This window comes from Papilio machaon, chromosome 17 (assembly GCF_912999745.1).
Source record: "Papilio machaon chromosome 17, ilPapMach1.1, whole genome shotgun sequence".
In the NCBI taxonomy this organism is placed as follows: Eukaryota; Metazoa; Arthropoda; class Insecta; order Lepidoptera; family Papilionidae; genus Papilio; species Papilio machaon.
Genome location: NC_060002.1, coordinates 5,375,030 through 5,397,289, shown reverse-complemented (window position 1 = coordinate 5,397,289; position 22,260 = coordinate 5,375,030). Strand labels below are relative to the sequence as shown.

General features: G+C 31.9%; 1 protein-coding gene across 3 annotated transcripts in view; it reads right to left on the bottom strand.

Annotated features, from left to right (window-relative positions):
* LOC106707277 (putative epidermal cell surface receptor) overlaps nucleotides 1-22,260 on the bottom strand; it is a 36,214-nt gene that overhangs the window by 11,754 nt on the left and 2,200 nt on the right. Inside the window, exons 1-2 of one of the 3 annotated variants that reach the window (XM_045681815.1) lie at nucleotides 3,523-3,592; nucleotides 2,442-2,510 (exon numbers count right to left, since the gene is read on the bottom strand). In XM_045681815.1, the coding sequence (XP_045537771.1) occupies nucleotides 2,442-2,510; nucleotides 3,523-3,556 (103 nt within the window). In that variant the 5' untranslated portion in view covers nucleotides 3,557-3,592. Of the gene's footprint in view, nucleotides 1-1,537; nucleotides 1,623-2,441; nucleotides 2,511-3,522; nucleotides 3,593-13,132; nucleotides 13,268-22,260 lie in introns of those variants that run through there. The other 2 variants (XM_045681814.1, XM_045681816.1) reach the window with 2 other exon arrangements.

Here is a 22,260-nt window from a genome sequence, read left to right as displayed (position 1 = left end):
ATTAAGAACTAGGATGGGTTTAATCAAAAGTCGTTAATCAGTTATACACTTTTACTAATGTTAATGTGTTTTGTTGTATTTTTTAAACACAATTTCATAACAATTATTACTATAAGAGATACATCAGCTCATTATTACATTTTCATATACCTGAAGTTGTTGGAATATTTGTTTGCTTCAAGAACATCGAAGATTTAACTGTACTGTAGATGTCTGTAAATTAAATTCCTTTTCATTCAGCAACAAAAAAAAATAACTTTTAAATTAAGAATCTTATACTTTTAAATTAACAATCTTCATTTGTTTAACACTGTTTTGAAATGACCATCTTTGAGATGGTCGGGATGTTTATGTTAGCCAATATTTGTCTAAGAAATATAAAAATACTTTGATGTTACTTAATTATGTTCTATAGCGTAATGATGGTCGGTGATGAAGACCCTTCATTAAGTAATTAAAAAAATTGGTAAAAAAACTTAAGCAGATTTTAATACTTAGCGATACGATGTCTTTTGGTAAAACGTGTTTGTTAAAACGATCAGTTTGTTTCTTGATCAAAAAGAAAAGCTTGTTGAACTAATAAATAAAGATGAAGTAAAATGCTTGGTCCAAAAGATGATGCTGTAAAAGGATAGTCCCCCGCTGTGGGGCTTTCAGATGGTTGGGACAATTTAAATCACACGGGTATAATCGAAAATATACGTCGGTCGGAAATTTCTCTAACGCGAAGCAACTTGAAAGATAAATGGCATTTTTACAAAAAAAAAAGAATACGTTTTCAACCATACGATAAAAATTGATATTCAGAGATTTGTTAAAAAAACTAACCGACACGGCGTTAACAAACCAGCTATTAATTTTTGGAATATCTTTTAGGTTGTGGTGTAAATTTAAATGGATAATTGGAGACACATCATTTTCTCTTCCTTTCTTCATAGAATAATTATTAGTTCAATTTATAAATAGCAAAGTTAACTTAAAATACTTATTTTAAAACATTAACCTATTGCATTACATTTACATTTAACCTATTGAATGGAATCGAAAGCGAAATTTTTTTGCTCCTTCCTCATAGTTAAATTTATTTGTTTATAATAATCGGAGAGACTATTGTATGATCTCTCTATGTGCGTTTTTGCTACGATGAAATTAAAAACTACAAAACGGTGCTATATGAATCTTAGGTGTCATGTTATTTGTACACAAGTTGTACACGCAATCTAAGAGAACTAAAATAAAACAAAGTATAGTTTTCTAAAAAATTAAAATTACTTTGTGCATTTGTTATTTTACTGTTAGCAAGATTAAAACCACAGTACTTATGGTATCTAAGGTAAGGTAAAAACATCATAGTACTATGTACAATTTCTGTTAATACGTTCAGTGCCAACTCAACCGGTGATTTTATCATGACATGAAAATTGCAGTAGCATTGAACGTGTTAAATCACGCCTTTAATTGCAAGTCAGTTTTGCGAAATCTAAATTCGTTTACTAATAATAATAGCAAATGTAAACAATAAAAACGGATCTTATACCTGTAGATGGTTCAGTACTGGGCACTGTATATGATTCAATACTGATCACTGTTGATGTTTCTAATGACGTCATCCATTCAGTAACAGTAGTGTCAGCACCTAATGATACTGAATTAAATTATATGCTTCAGTAAATAATGTAAACAAGTAATTGTTCTTACAAACAGAACTGTTTGGTCACCATTATACTCTCATTATGTAAATACTAAAAATTTGACGCTCACTTGTTAAAATAACTACAGCTACTTACATAAAGCTAACAATGCAACGATCATATATAAATAAACGATAACATTTTCAGAATTTTGGTTAAAATTATATGTTAGCAGGAATCTACTAAAATTACTAATTACGTTTAATAACTACTATTCAAATTCAATAATACCTGTTTCGTGTTTGGTTACAACCAAATACGGCTCTGTCATCTCTAAAGTGTTAACTTGTTTTGTATCAACACCTACAGTAAAAACAAACATTTCAAATATATAATATCTATTTTAGTTAAATTAAAACTATAAACTTTTAATTAACCAATGATTAATACTTCAACATATAACTAACGCAAATGCTTTTATTGTTAACTAAAATCTGTAGTTTTTTTTTCTTCCTTTACATCCAAAAATTAAGAGTTTTATTTACGTTGGTTATAAATGCGATTATTATTATTATAAAAATAAAATTGTTTACAAATTTACAAATTTATTTTTAGATTAGTTTTGTTATTAATTTCCATCCGCAAAAATGTTATGCATCCATTATTATGTTCGATTCTTCCAATTATAATGACGACAAAAAGATTATTTTACAAGCGTTTCGGCGGTCGAAACTCGAGGTAAACGTGTACTTTATTTACAACTGTAGTATAACTTCAACAATCTACAAAACATGATATTTAGTCCTGTACCTGTTGTAGTAATATTTTCACTTTGAATAGTCCGAGATATTTCCGTCATGTTCGACTTCACGTCATTGTCTGAAATAATAATTAGATTGAATATGATTTAATTGTTGTAATTTGTCAAAAATAAGTGTAGTGAATAAAGCCCCGTGAGTAACAAAACTAAATTATTATTTACTGTCATACTGTAATTTAAAAAAAAACTTAATTAGTACTCTATGTGTTATTTCAGAATAATCTCCACATTTATGCAAAAATCCATCGAGATCCGTTGAGATTTTTTCAAGATACCTTCCAACAAACACCCATCCATTCATCTAAACATTCGCATTTATAATATTAGTAAGATAAGATCTACAATATATAGGTAAACTTATCAGATGTAAGCAAGCGTGGGAAGCTGCAGAATTAATCTCTAATAACATATTAACTTATTACTAACTTATACTAAAATAAACATATTACATAATCGATAAAAATAGAAAAACGTCGAAGGCGAAGAGAACAAATGAAGGCGATATATAATCTGTGAATTTTCAATGCAGCAATACTTGTACAAAAACATTGCTTCTTTTTGTAATTTTTGCTTTTTAATATAATTTTGTACAAGCTTATCTGGAATAATAACTCACAGTAAAGAGGTACCCGTAACCAACGAGTATGTATAACCAAAGAGCACGGTCTACGCAGAGTGGATTTAGAACAAACGGGAGAGATAGCCAGGTTCACACTCATTGGAAAGGCAATCTCTGACCCAAGAGAGTTGACGTAAGTGACGCGTATGAGCATTGTCGTAGAAATGCATTCATTGACAGCTTGTATGAATATCAAAGTGGAAGTATCTATTTCTAAATATGAATTCAAAATTTAATTTAATAAATAAATAAAGAAATACATCATAGATTAGAATTAGACATTATGCAACTAAAAATAAAATAAGTTGTGCTTTGTAACCAGTCACGTAGTTCATAAGGTGACGAAACTTTAAACGTTCAAAATTTATCGTAAAATACTAATGCTACTTTATCAACAAAGGGTGTATGTACTAAAACCACTATGTAAGGCTCATTTATATATTCTGAAATACCTGGAGTATCTGAAAGTACTTCAATATTTATCATTGTTGTGTAATCTTTGGTATTTTCCGTTATTTCCGTATCTGTAACTATGGATATAAATGCATGACTATTAAGTAATAATATACTAATTTATAAACGTACAAAAATAATAATAAAACCGTTGGTTTCTGAGACCAAAATCTCCCTTTTAAAATTATTGTTATCTCTATTTTGGCTATATTAAAATAATGATAGAGATGATAATATTTTTTTACTTATACAGAATTTGTGGTCTCAGAATCCCACGGTAAGTGAATATAATTTAGGTAAATATTTTTTCTATTATGTTTGTTTCTAAAGCTTCTGTTTAATTAGAAGAAAAATAACTATATAGACTACTTCAAATCTTTCAATGTATCTGAATTAGGTTCTATATTATGTAACGTAGTATCTTCAGTGGCTTTTAGTTTTATGTCACTTCCTGAAACTATAAATTCATTTCACTAAAATATGTTTGCAAACACAATATTGTAATTTATAAATCTACGAGTAAGTAAGTAAAGATTCAAAACGCTGTACGATGCGTATCTAAATACGTTTACAATGTTTTAGTTTTTTTTTTGGAATAAACAAAAATCTTTGATGAAAATATTTGATACAGCCTGGTCAAAGTTCATTGAATGCGGGCGGCATAGGACCGAGCATCGTGACATTAGATGGCTTACGTTCAACAGTAGACCTCAAACTTGATGAATTCAAACAGTTTAATTTAGGTTCGTTCTAAAGCCGAAGTACCTGTAGATGTTTCTGTATTAACATTCTGCCATTCTATCCCTTCTGATGTTACATCAACGCCTGTCACTGAAAATTTATCAATAACTATAAATGAATACGTCTCTTTCCTCCGATTTATAAAATTGATTTTATTAAATGCTTCTAACCTAGCGAAAGATATAATTCATACCTGTAGATGAGTTTTGATTGGAAAGCGTTGTTATTGATTCATTTGTTTCTTCAGTGTCTGTAACTAAATCCGATAGATTGAAAACTGACTGATAGTTCAACTTATTCATATTTCAGACACACCCCCTATCATGTCTTCGGCCATACATCCACTCTTCCATACGCGATGGTTACGGGAACACTTAACTTGGCCTTTGTTTTTCTTGTACCAAGCTTATCCATAATATTCTTCGCAAATTTTCTTTTTATATTTTCACATCCACAAATGTTAGTATTATTAGTTTAATTATATTATTGTCCATTGTTAATTTTCATTTTGTCATAACCTCTCACGAATCTCCTAGCGTAAATTAACTTAGCTGGAGTGTTGTTGAGTTTTATAACATATTTAGCAGGAATGTAAATATATCTGAAAAGAAATTTTTTGCTAGCGCAGTATAAAATGTACTTCGATTAACGTATTCTAATAAGCTACTACAGTAATTTATTAAAACTAAAATTATTAAATGTGCGGGAATATTTACAAATAGCATTAACAATCACTAGCAAATACTATTTAAATATTGATTAACAATAGAAAACAATATACAACGTGCTTTTACTTTTTTTTGTATCATAGGGTGGCAAACGCGCGTGCGACCACCTTAATTCGCCGAAATTGCAAAGTGACCGCTGCCCATAGACATCCGTAATTTCAGATCTATTGCCTACCTCTAATCAACGCCACCTCCATCAAATCCACTTCCTCTTTACATCCTCTCCTTATAAGAAAAGTGTGGAAAGGGAAAGAGGACTACAATTAGGCCTCTGGCACCAACCTCAACAGTCGAAACTCGTAATTGCTTCCACTTTAGGCATGTCTTATTTGTGGTCGTAGTATTTCACCGGGCGAGCCGGAAAATTTGTGCAACAGTGTTGTTGCTGGAATCTACTATTGTTAAGACACTGCTACTTTTCTAGCAACTTCTACTAATACTTCATCATCAATTCAAACTAACATCATTAAAACAATCAACATAGAAAACTTAAAACAAATGTGCAAAATAAAGTGTTCTTTGATTATAAAAGAAACAAAAGAATATTTTTAGAAGACAGAAAATTAGAAACTTTAACTAAAATACGTGATTTGATACCTGTAGATGATTCTGGATTTGGGGTAGTCGAAACCGTTTCTGTAGTTACATATTCTTCAGTTACTGTAACTAAATTAGCGAACCGTTAAAACGAATACAACAATTGTAATAAATTTTACTACAGTAAAAATCTAAAGATATATGAATCTAGGCAATGTGTAAAAAAACGGAAACATTTCGTATAATGCCTTTTGGTGTATCTAGATATTTAAAGTAAGCTCTAATGATAATAAATTGAGGTTATAACATCCAAAGCAATCTGTCTAATAACAATGTTATCAAAATAACATCGAAGAAAGTAATAATCTATTACATAAGACAATACTAATGTCTGTAACAATAATGACGTAAGTGCATTGTGCAACTATGATATAATAATTTAAATAAAATCGCAAAAAAAAAACGGTTCCTCCATTCAAGTTCAAAGAAATTATTCAAGAAGCGTGAATACTTGATACTGGTTCACAATATTTGTAGCAAATACAATAATAGTATAGAAACTACATAAAAACAAGCAGAAATTCTATTTTGAATACCTAAAGGATCTGGAGTGGTTACCGAAGGAAACAATTCAGTCGATATCCCTGACCCTTCAGTGAATGCACCTAAGGGAATTGAAAAGTCATCTTAGTATTCTCCGACAAACTTTATTTCATTAAGTAGACATTAAGGAATTTTCTTGTTGGTGATTTCGTATGAAAAATATATGTTTTGTTGTCGAAAAATGATGTAAATTATAACACTCGTAAGAGGCTTTCTACATCTTGTTCAAATGTTCAAAGCAAGGTTATGTAAATTCATAACACTCGTGCTTTTATCTAAACAAGCTTATACGAGAAGGACATGAAGTTGGCTAACATGATTAGTATTTTTGGACCAGTTGCTGCATTGATTTTTTCTATATGTGGCCAATAATTCAAATTAAACGTTCAAAATTATCTGTAACTAGCTTTTAACGCGACTTCTGCGCGGAATTAAAAATAATATACTAGTAATAAATGTAGCCTATGTGTTACTGATTGATAAAGTAGCTTTGTAATGGCTGAAAAAATAAAGATTTTCCCACTTTAAAATATTAGAATACAAGTATAGATAACGCTTAAATCAATCAATATAATTGATGCACGAAACTATACACAAAATAAAAATAAGCTAAACGGAAAATGACATTTTAAACAAATCCAGTTTTAGTACATGTGTGAACTCATCTTACCAAGATCTTTATGATTCAGTAACAATATCGCATCAGTTTAACATTACGAACCTGTTAGTTTCCATTTTTGTGTCAAATCATGAATTATTTATTAGTGGAAAACCGTGTTGCGGACTGAACGATGACACAGAAATATCAAACGTTTTAAAAACGATGCAATCTTATGTTTTTTTACAAAATAATCTTTTACTATTTAATAACAATCTTTTTCTTTTACTAGATTTTATTTATGTTTCGGCGGAAAATTTCAAAAATACCCTGCCTTCTGGGGGGAGACAGGATTGTGTGAAACTCGTATCATTAAAACTCCTGGAGGGCCATCGAGTGCGAGTTCCGGGTGAGAGTCCCGGGATCTTCAAAGCACCGGGACTCGTACTGAACCCTAATAGCAACGTTTTAGAAAATGACAATAAGTTGAGTACACACAAGTCTCGTGTAGTAAGTTCACAGTCTTTGTATTGTGTAGTCCCACCATTATACTATTGTTAGTAAAACCTTATAAGACATGTCAAGGCTTTAATGTTGGTTATTGTGAACTTTATAAATACAACATGTTAATACGTCTTAATTAACAGAGAACTAATGCGTTTTGTTTCGTTGATATTTTTTTTATATTGAATAAGCTAGCGCTTGACCTCAATCCCACCTGATGTCCATAACGTCTAAATCCATTTGCAATTTGAATTAAATGTTTGCATGGAATAGAGCACGAATATTAATATTGGTGATACTAGGGGCGCGACAGTGCCCCTCCAGATGCGTAACTCTACCTAACACTCTACGTTACTATGGCATATTATAAATACGACAAATGAATATTTAAAGTGAATATAAAATTTCAATTAATTATCAACGCACTTTTATGTCGGAATAAAATCTTAATTATCGTTACCTATTAATCGTCGTCAATAATAACCTAAAATATACATATTTTACAAGTTAAAATATTACAAAGAAAAATCAAAACACTTCAGAATTTTTAAAATATAACAGCTGAGGAATATGTACAAATATTCACCTGCTTTTAACTTTGAAGCCTAAACAAACACACACTCTAACACGAAGTAAGCGACCTCAGCCTCTATGTAATAACTAGGTTAGATAAAGGACGTTTATCGACACGACCGGTTCACAAATCTTACTCAATTATCCAACTGTCAACAAATGTAACCAACAAAATTTATAAAATAGCGGTGAGATGATGGTTGATGAGGGAAGATATAAAATCATACATCTAAGGGGAAAAGATTGAATGATATTTAACGGCATCTTTGATAACCAATTCCAAAAGTACTGCTGTTTTAATTATGTAATTTAGACAGCGAAAAATAATTGCAAATAGTGTGAACAACACGAAAGAGTGTGTTACTGAAACTTGTAAATCACCGAGAAATCCAATGATTCAGACAACAGTTGCGTAAGTAAGCAAACATCCGCATAAATCGAACAATATTACGGTTGGCCCATGTCGCAACGGAAGACGCAAGCTAGAATCCGCCACGAGCGCTGCAAGGAAATCCGTTAACATGCGCTCGAAGGCGAACTTCCTGCTTGTTGAACAGGTTGACTGTTATATTCGTAATTCACGGTCATCGTTTCATGATAAAGGTTAACGAATTAGAACGATAAAGTACCATATAAGTCTTAGTTTCAGTCTTATAAATGTTATAACACAGCGTATTTTATTGCCTCTTCTATAATAATAATAAAATGACAAAATATTCTTTTAACCCCAAAATGAGAATAAAAGGTATTTCTAGGTACTAGGTAGAGCAAATATCAATGAAAGATCCATTGATACTTGCTCTACTACTCTGCTTCTTTTTAAATTTACACAAATAGTACCGTCTCTATGGTCACCTCAATCTCAATAATACGGTTAAGTAAGTTGTTTATTTTTAATCTCAGTGATTCGACACCCATCCATCTTCACACATGGCCGTCAACTTTCACTCCGCATGAGTAGTCATTCAATGGGGTCTAAGCGGCACAAGGTCAACAAACAATATACTTAGACTAAACCCAGTCACTTTCGTGCGACTCATTGCCATATAAATTATGACTTTCGATTAAAATTGTTTCCAAGGCAAAGGAATTCTGGCTGAAAGGAAGTCTGGCTTAAAATTATTTTTTTTAGTCTATTAGTCTATTAAAACATATCGTCATCTCTGTCATTAGCTTTGTCAAAACAGAGATAACAATTATTATGTATTAAACGGAGATTTTGGTTTCAGACCCACGGGTAGTCAGTGTTCGTAAGAGATATATTTATTACTTTAGAAATTTGTGTCCGTACTATATTGGTTCTGTATGTAATATTTCCGTAGCAAAAACTATTTAATCCTAATTTTTCCCGAAATTAAATCTAAGCACAATCTTGTTTTTTTTTCGCATAAAAAACATAAACTTCAATTATTAATGCTATAACAAATGAAAAAGGAACGCTTTGAACCTTCTTCCGAAAAAGGCGTCAATGAAGTCACGGCGTAACTATTTGGAGGTTCCGTCATATTTTAGTTTTTTACCTTTTGTTGTGTTAGACTTTGGTATAATATAGATATGCCAGCCAATAACATTTTATGGTAAAAAATAGTCAGTTGATATTTTTTTTTTCAAAAATTTAAGTCAATTTGGGGTGTGATTTAGATATTTAAAGTTGTTATTTTTACATATAAGTGAACATAAAAAAATCCGTTCGTACGAATGTAGTTCTGATTGCATGGGAACAGGTGAAAGCTTACTTTTTAGTGTTTTTTTTGCAACATAAAGTTTTCAACTAACACTATAGTAAGCTTTTTATTTTTCCACCTGTTGTGCAACTGTCTATCTATTTTTTGTGTTAAATTATTTTAAACTCGATACATTTAAAGTTCATATAAAGCTATTGCAAACTAATTATTGTAAAAATATTAATGATACGCGCAATTGATTGAAGTACTTAGGATAATAGAAATAAGTTAAAATCTAATCTGGAATTTGTAAAGGTAAAGCTAATACAAGGATTTCAAATTGGTGTTAGGGCTCGTTTAAACATAATCCAGTATTGTACGAACAACGCTCGGCAGTCGCTTCAGAGTGAAACAAACGTATGGGGAATACATATTTTTGTCTCGCTTTGATGCGACTGCCAAACATTGTTCGTACAATACCGGATTATGTCTAAATCGACCTTTATAATGTTAACCACTATGAGTATTGACTAGTTATATCTGTACCGAAAAACGGACATTCGTCGTTTAATAACTGGTTGGTAATTTAACGACCGTAAAGGCCGCGCGAGAGTCGAATCTATCTGCTTCATATGGTCTTATCAATAATAAAATAACGTATCCACAATGTTATTAAACAAGTTATCAGATATTTCATTACAAGTCTTTGGATGTATTGACAACTTTAAATGTTAGTATTTTGTAGCTTACCTATGAAATACGTATGCGAGAACCTTAGAAGAATCTGAGATTCTAAGTAATTAAAATTTGCATTTTGACAGTCATCCATAATATCCGTTATATTGTCAAGCGGAACGGTCTTAAAATGTGTAAAAAATAACAGGAAAAAACGGCATACATAGCAATAGATAGACGAAAATGTCAAACAATCTTCTTATTATTAAATTAATTTGCATGTAATAAATCACACACGACCTATTTATACTAAGGTGGACAGTGCTATTAATTTCAGATGGACTACCCAGATAAAGCGTTGGTGATATAAATGTTTATATGGCAAAGGTGAACAAATGAATTTACATATTAACTAGTCATACTATGAGCTGAAATTAAATCATTAACATAAACAAGTATATTAAACGGTACTAATAACACGTATTTGACCATCAAAATATGAAAAAAAATCCTTCAAGGCATGTCCATATTACGCGATCGTAGTTTTGTCTGCTAAAAAAAACTTTAAGCTCTAACCTCGTATTAACTACGGTCTAAGAGAAAATCACCGGCCAAAAATGCGACGGTCTCGGCCGCGGCGTGGCGCGATAAAAAAAATAATGAGCCAAAGCCCGGCGTTCCGGTAATGTGACCGTTCATCTTTGAAATGAGAGATTGAATTAGTGATAATAACGGTGGGACGGTGCGGTATTTTGATGCTTCAGGGTTAATGCCACTTGTTTCGTGCCATAATCGAGCATTCTGTATGTCCCCCTAACCTGATTCGTCGTTTATGAAGTTTGTTTTTATTCTTTCTTTGCAGTGGAAGAATGACAGTCGTTTAATAAGGTCGTATACAGGATGTCTCAATGCGAGGGGATTTTTTTTATTTATGCGAATATTTACTTAACCAAATCCACGATTGTTTTTTTTGTACATCATTTTCATCTCCCTGGCATTATCCTACTCACGTGGGGTCGGCGCTCAAGGTTTTATAAACCTTAAAGTTTTGGCTTTTAGTTTGTTTTTCTTTAACATCAAATTAAAAAAGTCTTATTAAGACGGTTAAGCATTTTTAAAAGTTCATGGCAATGACTACTATAACACGTTTTAAATATTTTGTAAGGGTTAGATCCCATCTCTAATGTAAAATTATTTTTGACAGGACGCAATGTAACAATAGCAAAAACCATTGGGCTAATTAAACACTCAAATAGTAGTACAGTAATAAACATAACATGATAAAAAAACAGTGTTATCAAAGTGTAAAATTATCGATAGCTGTGTATGAGTGCTAACTGTAAAGAAGTCTTGTTTTTCTTGTGTTTTTGCCATTGACCCGTTGACCTTTAGTGAATACTTATATGTGCTAAAACTTGTTATTATTTAATTGAAACTTGATTTCTATCTTATGTTTATTACATAATAAAAACCACTCTTATGTATTTTACATCCTTTTTTCATATACTGTTTCGACTATAATAAATATTTTATATTTTTTATAACAGAAAAACTTGCATTTGGAAAGAAAATATAAGCTTTCATTATTTTATATGAATAATTTTAATTTTACAGATAAGGTTGGATTCACAAAGTCAAATTCTGGGATCCTTATTTGTGACAATTTTTGGGAGAGACTGAATATATGTCATATTCAGTTTTGGACGTAACTTGATGTCAAAGGGGACGATTGTCATGTCATGACATAGATTGGTGATGAATATTCTAACTGGATTAGAATATTCATGTTTATTCATATTTAAAAAATAAATATTTTAATTCAATTTATTTCTAAGTAGAGTCAGCGGCAGGCATGCGGCCGTAAAAAAGCTAAAACATTAAGTTTTGTAAGAACTTGTGCAACCACCCCCTGTGAGTGGGGTACAGCCAGAAAGATGATTGTTGTTTATTACCAACATATTTATTACAAATTACCGTAATAATTATTCTTTTTCACATGTCAATATTGGTAATGGAAAAGAAATAGCGCTAATAACTAGTTAAAACAGTGTTATGTTTAAATTGACTTCATTTGTTGTTATCAAAACAACGGACACAATAGAGACGAATGTATCGATGATAGACGGCTGTCTGTCTAGACTAGATTGTTTCAAAACATTGACTCTGTCATATCTTATTTATACAGTACTATTTACATCCTAATCAAAGTTAATTACAAAATAGATGCTTTTCAACAATATTACTAAGTAAAACTTTCCAATAGTTGACTTCCATTGCTTGCATTGCCCTTAAATAACGTCGTCTATTTCTTTCGCTTTAAAAGAGAGACACAATAATATATTTTGGTATAAGTGGAAACCAGCTGTCAGATTATTAACAATTATTATCGATGTTTTGACCGTTTATTCATTTGTTTCTAGAAAAAAACTCATGGTAATGTCGTCTTGCAAATGCAAAGACTTCAACAATATAGGGTAACAATACTTTTTACTTTAAAATCAGTAATTACTTATTTACGTGAATGTAGGCATACTGCACACTGTTAATTCCATGTTAACACGATTAGCATGGATAAACCCCTACAAAATTCTTTTAAAACTAATTAGAACCTTCGAAGCGGTTTCAGTTTAGTGAACACGACTTATATGGCTTTAACCTTGTTATAATTAAGACCAATGGCCATTGCCTATTACTATTTTAATTAGTTTAATATTGATTTAATAAAACTACCTGAAATCAGTGAATAAAAAAAATAACTAAAATTAACAGCAGTATACTGGAACTCTGGCATAGTCATCGTCGTCTTTTTTTTTTGGTAACTTCATCCAAATTTAATTAGAAATGAAGATGTTTGATAAATTCGTGTCAATCGTTTTGATGTATTTTTTGTGTAAATCGTTTGGTTTGATACACCAGCAGTAGTACTTAATGGTTATCGTTTAAATCGTTTGGATTGGTTTTCAAGGTATAAGGAGTTATTGCTTACTGAGTTCAGTGTCGCAGTCAGTATATTCGTGGTTACAGTCGACGGTGTAAGCGGCGGTCGTAGTCAGCAGCGCCAGGACCACGGCGCACCAGAGCGCCACTGCGCGGACGGTCCACGCCATCACCGCGTCGCCATCTGTGACAAGAAGACATAAGTGTTTTAATATCTGCTAATAAATTGAATTAATTTAATAAATAATATTTGCCGTAACCAAGGCCCTTACTCAGCCCCTATTGGATGCTCTATACTAAGGAAGAACACGACTCTGGGTAAGGCAATAAAACTGATGACACTATGACTACTGGAAAGAATACGAATCGAGACCTCACTCTTCAAAGCTCTTGAAGTTATAATAATATTATAAAGTTTAAGATTTAAAATAAACGTATCAGTTAGAAATAAAACAACTTTAACGGTAACGGTTAATCGCGTCTGTAATTTAGTTTCACTTATCACGGGTCAAATAAGTTTCTTAGTCTGTAACTAGCAACTTTCAATGTCATATTTGACAAGCGTATTTTTTATTCCAAATTTAAATTTACCGTTCCGCAATTCACCATTACCACCTGTAGGGGTCGTTGCACTGCACGATGTAATTGAATCTATGGGGCTCCGATGTTAGTTTTATTTTTGCTACTTCGTTTCGTGACAATAGAAAAAATGAATTGTGGTATTATTCAACGATATTAAACTTTAATTGAAGAAGACATTTTTATATATATTATTTGTCTTCTATTATTATAAATTCGACAAAATAATTCATTTAAGTTCGAACTCTATTATGGTTCTGTTGTCAACGGCCAAACCTCTATAATATAAGATTTTGTATAAAAATTCTTGATGTGCAATTTATTCGCTTCACGTATTAATATAATAATATTGCACTAAAATCTCGATAAAGCTACGATCTGCCAAAACGTTTTTTCTTTTTCGTACGATATAAATGTGTCAAGTCCTTTTTTATTCCCAGCATAAAAAGCAGCCAGCGTACGATTAGGTCATCAAATTTAGTTTCACTTACGTAACGTAAGAAGACAACAATGGCAAACGGCGTCATTTTTGTAACTGTTTATGAATCATGTTAATATGCATTCACTTTCTACAGTCGTGTGGTACCAATAGTATAAAATATAAGAAAAAAATTCACATTATGAACGACATCAAAGGTGACATTGAAACTTGCCCACAATAGGGATGAGTGCTGGGATTACCAAAGGTACAATAGAAACCTAGACTGGGGACTTTTAAACAACTCGAAGGAGCAAATACTTCCTCCGTTCCTTATATTTCCTTCGAACGTTCCTACTTTTACCTCCAAAGCACCATGGGTTTGTAATTCGTAACTTGAAGTGTTAAAAGTAATTAAATTCAAAAACCTTTGTTTTTATTACTGTAATAAAATATTACAACTATGAACTAGGAGGAATTCATCTATGTAATTAAACCATATATACACATACAATGAATATGGGTATTACGATATTCAATTATTATTACATTACAGATCAAAGCCATAATAAAAAACACTCTTACGCAACAGCAGCGGTGCGAAATCGAACGAGCGAATAACGCACAGTGTGACATTTGCAGGGTTTCTTTGTACGTCAATAAGAATAACACTTCTAAATGTTGTGAAACACAAAGTGTTATAGAAAAGTTGCCAATCACTCCACTTGTTATTTTTTTTTTTAATTTCAAACCTCACATCATTATCACATCTAGCTTTCCGCCAAACCATTTACGTGGTTCAAGCTTACACCGGGAATACATCGGGAATTTTCCTTATAATTACCATCTTAAGAATCGTTAACTGGTCACAGAGTCCCTTAGTGTATTTCTCACATTAAATCTAAAGGAGACCAACTGCTTAGTTTAAGAGTAAGACAAGCTCTTATTAAAGTAACTGTTGTGGAGAAAACTTAATAGATCTTAGCAATATAGTAATTGTGATAATTTATAAAATGAAAGAGAAATTTTAGTGAGAAAATGTAATTTTTGTATGTTATTGTAAATCCCTTGAACAGTTTTACACACAACAAACAAAGAGTCGTAAAGTTATTAAGGCGAAAGAAAGTGCGGACGTAAAACACGTCGCGTTTGACTGCTTTTACCTGACCTTCAATAATACAATAGAGTCTGAATATGTCGACCACAGATGAGTACTGCTAACATATACCTGACTCCAAACCAAATACTAAATCATAGAGACATTTATGTTCACGCTAAAACTGTTTGTATTACTCCAAAAAATATAGTCAGAACCTCTTTAGTTAAACACGTGTTGTAACTCTTTGACAAACAATGATTGATATTATGGACGTCAACGTAAGAGTCAATAAAAGAGTAAGTTTTACTCTTAAATAGGTATGTATCACCATAATTGCTTTCGCTATAAATACTTTGTTACTTAAATAAGTAATGAATAAATAAGTAATGATAAATATCAGGATCGCATTTCAGAATCCTGCACATGATCATATTTCAATAATCATAATTTCTGGTAATGTTTAATATAAGCTTACGATAATAAAATGGGACCCATCGGCAAGCACTTCCTTTCGATTAAAATAATTTTTATCAAAATCGGACCACCAGGGGTGGAGATTCGCGGTAACACACATAAAAAAAAAACAGTCGAATTGATAACCTCCTTCTTTTTGAAGTCGGCTAAAAATGGTTGACGACTGTTCAGGAGAGGCTTTCAAAGTTTCAACCATTTAGGGAAATAGGCCCGATATAATCAATCAATTTTTAGTTAAATAGTTTTGTTAAAATTTTAGATTAATTATTTTCATATGAGTTAAATTATAAATGAAATTAGAAAATTGAAAAAAAAAATGATTGAAAAAGGAAAAGATATAAACGACAAACTGTTCACTTGTATGTCTCAAATAAAAAACGGTAAAATCTTTCCATCGTGCCATCAATACTATTTTACAGACAGTAATTTCGAAGAATTATTTCAGCAACCGACGAGTAAGCTTGCATTCATCACAGACGTAGAATACGAAAAACCGTTTTAAAAAGTTATAAAGTTTGACCGCAAACAAATTGTAATTGAATTTTATTCAACAAAAAAATATATATATTTACTCATCTATTATCAATTTTATATTTAAAATTAATTGAAATACCTTACCTATAAATCGTTCCATTAAATTACGAAGCACTACAGACATGACACTTGACCAATACGAGTTTTTCTAGTCAATGAAGCGTACGTACTCTTGACATCTTAGATTGTTATGACTATAAAAGCAAGTGATTTTATTATAAAAGGCTTGACATAACTGATTCTTTAATAGTAATAACAAATTTTAATTTATACTATTGTTATTTTTATTGTATTGCGTGTTGTTTTAATTAATCGTAAACATTTTCGTCATATCAAAGGATAAATATTGAATTTGAATGAAAGTGAATAGAAATTTTAGCACCGTATGCTTCTTAATCATTGTTCTTTGAAATTGTTTTAACCTTCTTCTAAAATTCAATGTCACTTTCGTTTATCGACAATTCAGTGGGCCTAGCACGAATATTTGAGACAAACTTACTAATACTAGAAATGCGAATGTTTAGATGGATGGATAGATATTTTTTAGAAAGTATCTTCAGAATGGCTGATCGGGTCTCACTGAAAATTGACATAGATGTAGAACATAGAATAGAACAGGGATCCCCAAACTATTTTGGACAAGTGACCCCCATTTCCAAAATGAACCGTTACCACAGACCCTAATGACCAAATTATCTACTTTTAAGATCAATTATTGTTAGTATTATTTTTCATTCTGACTTAGGTCAATAGAAGGAGACAGAGTGAGAATAAGCAATGCTTTAAGTTCGACATCGACCCCTTTGGGAATACCTAGTCTAGAAGAACACATAGGCTATGAATGAAGTGATTTTTAATTCTGCGCTCTCGGAGTCGCGAGTTATTCGTGCTAAGAGTAAAGTAGGTTATATGTTTTTTTTATTTCGCGCGGACGAAGTCGCGTGGAAAAGCTAGGCTATCAGTAAAAAGGTGACTAAAAGACGATGTTTACTATAAAATTTCCATTATGGCCAACTGTAGCTCGTCTGCATTTTAAAGAGTAAGGTTTTTCTACATTACTATTTTTCTAGAAATTTTTGCCTAATAGCCTTTACTTTGTATCCATATATAAAGGTAGCTAAAGCTTATGTTCCTACAATTCTTCACTACACAAGTCAGGGTCATGGATTACTTTGAACGTGATTTAAACATATAGGCCATACATTATAACTAGGCCGATTTCTTCATATCATCTTCCCATAGACACGGGGAACTGGGTTATTGTTTTTATTGATTGCATATGAATTAGCATATAGGGATAATACATTAATATTTATTCACCAAACAGTTTTCAAAACAATCATCGTCTTATTAAATAAAATAGATTGTGATAAAAATTTAAAAGTATTTTCGTCTTTGATTTCTTTAATTATTTTCTTTATATCTAAATACTCTATTATTCTATATTACATTCTTTAAGTTATCTTTTTAAATTTTTTCTTAAGTTATTTTCGTAGTAACACTATTTTAAGTTTCTACTTCATTATACATTGTTTTGTGCCCACTTCTAGTTGTAATCCGGCATCTAACTCGATTATCTTTTCCACACAAATCTAATCAAATGTTTTGCCGTCATTAATCTTAGTACAACGATTTATCCTACAAATAAAACCTAATTTCGCTTGCACAAACAGAGGTAATTCTCTCGTAATTACCATGTATTTGCCTAAGATTTCCACACAACATTGGCCCGTATGTTCCCACGTGTCACAATCGTTGGTCTCTCCCGCGGTTTTTCGCGTCTAATCGTCGACCACATCGTTTCGTAACTTATTGTGTTCCGCTAAAGAAACGAGTATTGTTCACATACTGGTATAGCCAACAGACGAATAAACTAGTACTCGTATTTTTCTTTTTTAAGTCTATTAATAAAGAGAATTTTTTCCATTATTTCAGGTATTAGCCCGAAAGAATCTCTACTTAGTTTTCCTGCTCTTGATAATAAATTATTTAAGTACTAGCTGTCGCCCACGACTCCGTCCGCGTGAAAGAAAAAAAAACTTGATTAGCACCTCATGTGTTCTTCCAGAATATGGATCTACATATACGCCAAATTTTATCGAGATCCGTTGAGACGTTCTGGAGATACTCATTTATAAACTTAGTAAGGTAAGTGTTTTCAGATATCTTGGCGGTTCCTAACTTCGCGCGAGTCTCCGTGCAGAACACAATTTTTGGTATAGCGTGGCGAATCGGGAAGCGGGAAGAGGGCACTGCACTGCGCGCACACAACCTTGGGCTGCCAAGTTATTTAATAAGGGTTGTATTAGTAACAATTTTTATTAAATTCATTCGTTCACCTGGTATGTTGAAAGGAATATATTTAATAGATATGTAGATGATAAAATACGTAACTCATTTTACTTCTTACATGCTCGGAGCCTACCCCAAGTTAGGGGTGACTAGGCCATAGTCAACCACGCTGGCCCAGTGCGGGTTTGATTGACTTCACATATATTTGAATTTATTCTCAGATATGTGCAGGTTGCATCACGATGTTTTTTCCTTCACCGTAAAAACGTCGGATAAATGTACATATGTAAATCGAAAAACACATTGGTGCATGGCGGGATTCGAACCCAGGACCAGCAGATTGCATGTCAAGTGCTTAACCCCTGAGCCACCGACGCTCTTACATCTTTCTTATATTATAAATGCGAATGTTTAGATGGATGGATGGATGTTTGTTTGAAGGTATCGTCAAAAAAGGCTCAACGGATCTCGATAAAATTTGGCACAGATGTAGAATATAGTCTGGAAGTACACATAGGCTACTAAGTTTTTTTTTATAATTCCGCGCGGACGGAGTCGCGGGCATAAGCTAGTATTTAAATAAGTCAAAATAAAATGCACACCATCTATACATTCCAAAGTTTTTTCATAGCTGAGATCTAGAAAACCAGTTGTACAAATGAATGCTAATTATATTACAATAAGCAGACATTCTAAGCTGAAGCTATTTAAGTGCATCTCACTTTTACAATTCAAGACTTACTCAAGAAGAACATTTATTATCCACATATGGAAAATTCTAATATAGTTATATTATAATTTTAGTAGCAGTTTCCCGCGACTTCGTCTATCTCATCCTGCAAAATACTCACCTAAAAGGAGTCCCTTAGAATAATGTTTAAGAAATGATTACACTACTCTGAGTGCAGTTATATTTATTTGATCTTATTAAACAGTAAAATTCTTTTCATAACTTCTGTAGTACCTTATTTTATAACTTAAATGCTTTTGTAAAACTACAAACAGGAGGTAAAAATACTGAACACGCATATTTTCAAAAGATACTGACCAGTTGCATTTGTTCGAAATCAAATCAAAAAATTTCTTGCTTCGGCCAGGTTCATTGCAATGGAAAAAAACAAATGCATTTTTCCTTTGTCAGATGTCGGTGCCATAAACACGGACGTGAAAGACTTTCGTTTTTTTATAAACAGGCAATGAATCACGTAGAGAAATTAACACGTGGATATTAAGAGTTAAAAACTAAATGATAAAGACGTTTGATCTCCTCAAAGTATTATACAGGATGGTTAATTAATATCCATTATATTTTTTTATTTAATTATTATAAATGAATGTTTTTTAATTGAAAGTTGAACAACGTTTGCTAAACACGATGCGTACTTAATATTAAGTATGTTACAAGAAAATCTAAAGTTTTTAAATATATAATACAGAAACAAAAATTTGAACCACTATGACACCTATGCCACCCACACAGCTATTGATAGTTCAAGTATACGAAGACATTGTAAGCTATCAAATTAACAAACATTAAATTTCAATGGCTTACGTAAAAGGAGAATAGTATTACAAAATAACCTTTTTTGGTTTTAGTGCGTAGGCTGCGGATACAGTGAGGAAACGATTTGTGAAATCGAGCTTTAAATACGACTTAATTAGCGATACTTTGAAATGAATTTATTATTTTATATCTTAAAAATTCCATGTCATTGTTTTGGCAATGCTAGTTGAAGTGAGCATGATTTTTTTCTTCCGTTCTTTTCTTTTTTCTTTCTACCTCTATTCTTTGTCTGTCCTACTCTATGCTACGTTTTACGAGTTTTACCTTTGCACTAAAATTTGGTATATGAAAAAAGTTATACAAGTCCTGAGCGTATATATATTTTATATTTAGTTGTCATCAAAAATCTCTGCGAATCAAGATATGTAGGTATATAAATTGTTGCGTACTGTTTTAATTTTTAACTGAATACTGATGAGGTGTTTTTACTTGAATTTTTGTCAGATGCTACCAACCCGATGTGTACGTAATCAATCATGTTTTTTATAAACTTATTCCCGAAATAAAGATTGTAAAAAATTCTAATTTACGTTCGTTATTTTATGCCATTCCAATTTAGTATAATTTAATTTAAAAATGCATTGTTTTTTGCAGAAAATTGTAAAAAAGCGACCATATTAATCAAGTAAACTCTCAAGTGTTACTTCATGTACAGTGTCAGCTTTGGCAATAGAAAGATACATGGGTCACGACTTTGACCAAAGTCTGGATATGGGCATCGTGGGATCGACTGGATCCCCATTTAGGCTAGTCTCGGCTTGACGGCGTACACCATTAGCATATAAATTCGCGAACCCTCAGTTGACGGCTCGAACTGTGAACGGCTATTGAAAACGCACGTGTCCGGTGTACTGATATACTGTGTGCATGATAACTATGGGTATCGACTGGCGTGGCGCTTGTATTGATACTACTACTATCTCTCTTGTTCTCTTTGAGGAAATAAGGACAAAAATAAGTGACAGTTGAAAACAAATTATATACTGTTGTTTCGTACTTTGATAAAGTACTTTTACACCAACCGTGACATTCCATTGCATTAGCCGATGGTTTCTGAGACCAAAATTTCCTTTTAAAACATATTGTTATCTCCGTTTTGTAATATGGACGACGATATGTTTTATATAAAATCCATTAAATACTGTTCATGATATTTTCTTGTCATATGTAAATTTTTTACAATTTGAAATTCAATATATTTTAGACTTTAATGAGCGTTGTAATTCCACTAGTGACTGCCAGCGATATATTTGCATCTAGAAAGTTAAAAATCATATCTCGTTTTCTAGTTCGCACGCTTTCTGTTTCATAAAATCTCGTTTAAAACTGTACAAAATAGTTTTTTCCATTTCAGTGTGTAAAGAACTGTTGTGTTCACACAATTTATTTTATAACTCAAAATTCATTGTTTCAAATTTAACTGTAAAAAAGTTTTGACTCAACATGATTTGCATATGTTGACCTTCACCTTTACGTTTTAAATTGTCGATTTAATACGACCTAAATATTTTAAATTTTACAACTTGAAAAAACAAACTTTGTGAGAACAAAATAAAATCTGTGAGATTATTATGGATATGAAGTTAACACCAGAAATATTCTGAGAATTAACGCTGTGATACATGAAAGCAAAAAGTCTTAACAAAATCTAAATGTATTTAATCTTATTGTTGTCACTATCTTCTTACCATACCTTATACTAATACAAAAGTTAGGTAGTTTGTTTCTTCGTAACTCTTAAACGGCTTACGGCTAACGGATCTCGAGGAATTTTGACACAGATATAGAATATAGTGTGGAAGAACACATAGGATTCTTACTTAGTTTTATTTTAATTCCACGCAGACGACGTCGCATTCAAAAGCTAGTCGTCAATTGTTTAATTTTATAATATAATTCCTACATAAATAATACTGCGTGTGAAAAGTTTACTGACCAAGCTAACTTTATATGCGCAACAGCACCAAAGTTCTTCTTACCATATAGAGTAGCTTACTTACTGTAACTTACATAACTTATCGACATTGTATTGTACACACTGTACACCGGCTGCTAAGCGGACAATGCACCCAACTTACTGCAGCATAACATTAAGTAAGTTCGTCCCTGTGTGTAGATTTTATCGAAATGTTCATGCAAATTTGTAAAAACGAACGTGCATCAATTCTGTGTCGGTGGAGAACCTGATTTAAAAAAAAAATGAATCGACAAACAAAA